Below are 6,034 nucleotides of genomic sequence, written 5' to 3'. Positions count from 1 at the left end.
AGGAATTTCTAGAACAGAGGCAATCTGGAAGAAATTAGTCGCAATTTTCCAAATTAAAAGTCAAAAATGTGTTGAAAAAAAGACAGATATAAAAGGCAGACTTTGGTTGAGGCAATTGTTTTTACTAGTATTTACATTATATGCATGAAAATTACCAAATGAACAAATATTAATTGCTGTGTTTTTATTTGTGCCCTGCGTCGGGACTTTTATTTTGACAGTCTGATTTCTAACCGGAATTTTGCTCTTCAGTTGAGTTCCCTGTAGTGATTCATAATGGGGTTAAACAATTTTACACGCTGATCTGAATGTACATGTCTGTTAATTGCCTGTTTTTGACGACCTGTTTCATATTTATTTGAGAGGAACCCAGTTTAATATGTCGGTGTATCTCGAGTCGGAGCCGAAACTGTACAGCTACAGTCGGATAGTGTGCGGCATCTTCACTCATGTGTTGTGTGCTGTCTTCACTGGCTTCATTACTGTGCTGACCAAACCTGGAACCAGTGAGTACAAAAAACATCCACAAACTGTTAAAACCACAGTCATCAGATTTTTTTTAGATCTATCTATCTATCTATCTATCTATCTATCTATCTATCATCCATTTATCTGTCTGTCATCTATCTATCTATCTATCTATCTATCTATCTATCATCCATCCATCTGTTTATCTATTTATCTGTCTCTCTGTCTGTCATCTATCTATCTATCCGTCCATCCATCCATCCATCCATCCATCCGTCTGTCTGTCTATTATATATCTATCTTTCTGTCTATCTGTCTATCTATCTATCTATCTATCTATCTATCTTTCTTTATGTCTGTCTATCTATCTATCTTTCAATCTGTCTATCTATCTATCTATCTATCCATCCATCCATCCATCCATCTGTCTGTCTGTCTTTCTGTCTATCTATCATCCATCTTTATCTATCATCCATTCAGCTATCTGTCTGTCTATCTATTTATCTGTGTCTCTGTCTGTCATCTATCTATCTATCTATCCGTCCATCCATCCATCCATCCATCCATCCGTCTGTCTGTCTATCTATTATCTATCTATCTAACTTTCTGTCTGTCTATCTGTCTATCTATATCCATCTTTGTCTGTCTATCTATCTATCATCCATCCATCTATCTGTCTGTCTGTCTATCATCCATTTATCTGTCTCTCTGTCTGTCATCTATCTATCTATCTATCTATCTATCATCCATCCATCTATCTGTCTGTCTGTCTATCATCCATTTATCTGTCTCTCTCTGTCTGTCATCTATCTATCTATCTATCTATCTATCTATCTATCTGTATGTCTGTCTATCTGCCATCTGTCTGACTGTCTGTCTATCTATCATCCATTTATCTGTCTCTCTGTCTGTCATCTATCTATCTATCTATCTATTTATCTGTCTCTCTGTCTGTCATCTATCTATCTATCTATCTATCTATCTATCTATCATCCATCTATCTATCTATTTATCTATCTATCATCCATCTATCTATCTATCTATCTATCATCCATCCATCTGTCTGTCTGTCTATTTATCTGTCTCTCTGTCTGTCATCTATCTATCTATCTATCCGTCCATCCATCCATCCATCTGTCTGTCTGTCTGTCTATCTATCTATCAATCTGTCTATCTATCCATCCGTCCGTCCATCCGTCCGTCTGTCTGTCTATCTGTCTATCTATCATCCATCTTTATCTGTCTATCTATCTATCTGTCTGTCTGTCTATTTATCTGTGTCTCTGTCTGTCATCTATCTATCTATCTATCTATCTATCTATCTATCTATCTATCTATCTATCTGTCCATCCATCCATCCATCTGTCTGTCTGTCTATTATCTATCTATCTTTCTGTCTGTCTGTCTATTTATCTGTGTCTCTGTCTGTCATCTATCTATCTATCCATCCATCTGTCTGTCTGTCTATCTGTCTGTCTATCTATCATCCATCTTTATCTGTCTATCTATCTATCTATCTATCTATCTATCATCCATCCATCTGTCTGTCTGTCTATTTATCTGTCTCTCTGTCTGTCATCTATCTATCTATCTATCCGTCCATCCATCCATCCGTCTGTCTGTCTATCTATCTATCTATCTATCTATCAATCTGTCTATCTATCCATCCGTCCGTCCATCCGTCCGTCTGTCTGTCTATCTGTCTATCTATCATCCATCTTTATCTGTCTATCCATCTATCTGTCTGTCTGTCTATTTATCTGTGTCTCTGTCTGTCATCTGTCTATCTATCTATCTATCCGTCCATCCATCCATCCATCCATCCGTCTGTCTGTCTATTATCTATCTATCTTTCTGTCTGTCTGTCTATTTATCTGTGTCTCTGTCTGTCATCTATCTATCTATCTATCTATCTATCCATCCATCCGTCCGTCCGTCTGTCTGTCTATCTGTCTATCTATCATCCATCTTTATCTGTCTATCTATCTATCTTTCTGTCTGTCTATTTATCGGTGTCTCTGTCTGTCATCTATCTATCTATCTATCTATCCGTCCATCCATCCATCCATCCGTCTGTCTGTCTATTATCTATCTATCTTTCTGTCTGTCTGTCTATTTATCTGTGTCTCTGTCTGTCATCTATCTATCTATCTATCTATCTATCTATCTATCTATCTATCTATCCATCCATCCGTCTGTCTGTCTATTATCTATCTATCTTTCTGTCTGTCTGTCTATTTATCTGTGTCTCTGTCTGTCATCTATCTATCTATCTATCTATCTATCTATCTATCTATCTATCCATCTATCCATCCATCTGTCTGTCTGTCTTTCTGTCTGTCTATCTATCATCCATCTTTATCTGTCTATCTATCTATCTATCATCCATCCATCTATCTGTCTGTCTATCTATTTATCTGTCTCTCTGTCTGTCATCTATCTATCTATCTGTCTATCTATCCGTCTGTCTGTCTATCTATTATCTATCTATCTTTCTGTCTTTCTGTCTGTCTGTCTATCTATCTGTCTATCTTTCTGTTTGTCTGTCTATCTATCTATCTATCTGTCTATCTGTCTATCTATCCATCCATCCATCTGTCTGTCTGTCTTTCTGTCTATCTATCTATCTATCTATCATCCATCCATCCATCTGTCTGTCTATCTATTATCTATCTATCTTTCTGTCTGTCTGTCTATCTATCATCCATTTATCTGTCTATCTATCATCCATCTTTATCTATCTATCTATCTATCATCCATCCATCCACCTTTCTGTCTGTCTGTCTTTCTGTCTATCTATATCCATCTTTGTCTGTCTATCTGTCTGTCATCTATCTATCTATCTATCCGTCCATACATCCGTCTGTCTGTCTATCTATTATCTATCTTTTTGTCTGTCTGTCTATCTGTCTATCATCCATTTATCTGTCTATCATCCATCTTTATCTGTCTATCTGACTGTCTGTCTGTCTATCATCCATTTATCTGTCTGTCATCTATCTGTCTATCATCCATTTATCTGTCTGTCTGTCTGTCTATCATCTATCTATCTGTCTATCTATATTTTTAATAATATAATAACATCCTGTGCTTTTCTATTATGCTAAATATTTTATGATAATATTAATATATGATATAGTAATGTGTTATAGTTATATAGTTGTAAATAGTTATTGCATTTTTTTAATAAAAAGTATCAAATTAAATATATACTTTTTGTATTATTAAAAATATAGTATGTTTCATATGTTATATATTTCTGATACATATTCTGATGATAATCATGCACAAAAGTTTATTCATATAATACCAACATATTTGTAATTATATATATATATATATATATATGTATATAGATAGATATATTTCTGTTATATCTTTAGAATATATAGATATCAGAAATATATCACAAAAAAATTAAAATTGATATTTTATTATTATATTAAAAATTAAGAATATATTTAATATAATAATATAAAAAGCATTTGTAGTTTGTTTTCACCAAACACTTATGATGTCAAAAAAATAAAAACTAATAATCAAAAGTCTGAAATGGCAAAAACAATTGGAAATGTCTTCACTTTGCTGGGTCCACGAAAGTTTGAGATCTCCCACTTTTTGTTTGTTCACAGGTCTGTTCTCTTGGCATCCGTTCCTCATGACTCTTGCTGTGAGTATTGTGAAAAAATGTATAAGGCCTAGATGGTTCAGTATGTAAATTATACCGTAAGTTTGCATTGAGAAATATCATCCCTTCACTTCACAAATCTGTTCTCCTCCCAGTTCTCATTTTTCATGACTGAAGCCATCCTCCTCTTCAACCCCTATTCGTCTCCTGTCCGGAAGTTAAAACACAAAACTAAAGGCCGTCTACACTGGATCCTGCAGTGTTTGTGCGTTTCATGTGCAACTGTGGGTCTGATCACTATCTTTTACAACAAAAGCCTCAATGGAAAGCCACATTTCACATCATGGCATGGGTTAATCGGTGTCATAACAGTGACGGTTGTTGTGGTACAATCGCTTGGAGGACTTTCTCTGCTTTACCCCAAGCTAGCCAAAGGCTGGTCACTGGCAAAGCTGAAACGATACCATGCCACCTCAGGTCTTCTGACGTACCTTCTAGGCAGCACCAGCCTGTTTCTTGGACTCTGTTCTGTTTGGTTCAGTGCCAGCGTAAGCGGGTATATGTGGTATCTGGTGGCCCTCTGTCCAACTCTCTGCGCTCTGGTTATAATGAGTCAGGTTACAAATGCTTACATGGCCAAGAAACGACAGCAGTATTGAAGGTGGTGAATAATACGCAAGAATTCAGACTTGTTGGGAATGTACCATCCGTATCAGAGTTGCCAGTTACTGACCAATCTTGACAATTTTATTTTGTTCTGTAAATACTGTATGTGAAGATACTTAGTGCAACGACTTGTAATTTTTATTACTGATGTATAAAATGAAGTTGACTGAAAAAGTGTGTGTGCGTGTGTATATATATATATCCTTGACTGCATTTAGGGACTTAATTTTGGTGGCAATAAAGCTGTTCAACTTGTAGTCCAAAAAACCGTTAGTCTAATTCGCCATGGGTTCCCTCGTGATCTATGGAGTTTTTGAACTTGTGTATAATAAGGTCTGTGGTATACATTACTTGACGATACGTTGACTTATTGTTCTACAATATAAATTGCACACTGTCATACCTCAAACGGGAACTTTGAAGCTGCCGTGCGTTTAAAAAAAAAAAAAAAAAAAAAAAAAAGTATTTTAATTCAATATGGTTTCAAACTTCCCGTTTGAGGTATGACTGTGTGTATTATATGTTGTAGAACAATAAGTCCACGTATCGTCAAGTAATGTATACCACAGACCTTATTTTACACATAAATTCAAAAACACCATTATAAAAACTCCATAGAAAAATCCCGAGGGCACCAATGGCGAATTATACTTCCGGGTTCACCTACAAATTGACGTCACGGCTGAACAGCCCAGATAATGACTGATGTCATAGGAGATTCAGTTTTGCCATTCAATTATTTGTTATTCATGAAAAGCTCCTTTTAACGATATTGAAGTTTATGTAAAATATAATTTTAATGTATTTTCTTCTATAAAATACAACATAAATATCAATTATTAATTGATTTATTTGTATCTGTGCCATACAATCAAATATGATTGCGCATGGATGTGTTTACCGGTAATCCTATGACGGGACTTTTATTTTGAAAGAGTCATTTTTAAAGGGGATTTTAATGTACATGTGCGGAAATTTACCTGTATTATATTCATCTGAGAGGAACCAAGTAGAAATACAAGAAGTTTAATACGTACAGCTGCAGCCCGATGAATAAAATAGTTTGTAATGCCTTTTTTTTTTTTTTTTATAAATGAAAAAATATTAATATTGTTAATTTGTAACTTTTATGTAATTACTAGCATACCGTTATATAATACTATATATTAATATCGGCCTCAAGAACACGTTTACATGCACACAAGTACACTGATAACCACCAAAAACTAGATTATTCAAAAATATCCCACAATGCAAGAAAAATGCATTTAC

At 34.9% G+C, this 6,034-nt stretch overlaps 1 protein-coding gene across 1 annotated transcript; it reads left to right on the top strand.

Moving 5' to 3' along the window:
- Positions 1-325: 325 nt before the first annotated feature.
- Positions 326-5,197, top strand: LOC127438305 (transmembrane reductase CYB561D2). Its single transcript, XM_051693804.1, has 3 exons — positions 326-506; positions 4,101-4,138; positions 4,252-5,197. The coding sequence occupies exons 1-3, from the start codon at positions 380-382 to the stop codon at positions 4,753-4,755; spliced, it is 669 nt and encodes a 222-aa protein (XP_051549764.1). The 5' UTR covers positions 326-379; the 3' UTR covers positions 4,756-5,197.
- Positions 5,198-6,034: the final 837 nt, after the last annotated feature.

This window comes from Myxocyprinus asiaticus, chromosome 49, assembly GCF_019703515.2.
Source record: "Myxocyprinus asiaticus isolate MX2 ecotype Aquarium Trade chromosome 49, UBuf_Myxa_2, whole genome shotgun sequence".
Classification (NCBI taxonomy): domain Eukaryota; kingdom Metazoa; phylum Chordata; class Actinopteri; order Cypriniformes; family Catostomidae; genus Myxocyprinus; species Myxocyprinus asiaticus.
This window is presented reverse-complemented; position numbering and strand designations above follow the sequence as displayed.

Coding starts and splice junctions, on each gene's coding strand:
- LOC127438305 (XM_051693804.1), top strand. CDS start 380: ATGTCGGTGTATCTCGAGTCGGAGCCGAAACTGTACAGCTACAGTCGG. Junction 507..4,100: donor GCTGACCAAACCTGGAACCA/GTGAGTACAAAA, acceptor GTTTGTTCACAG/GTCTGTTCTCTTGGCATCCG. Junction 4,139..4,251: donor CGTTCCTCATGACTCTTGCT/GTGAGTATTGTG, acceptor TTCTCCTCCCAG/TTCTCATTTTTCATGACTGA.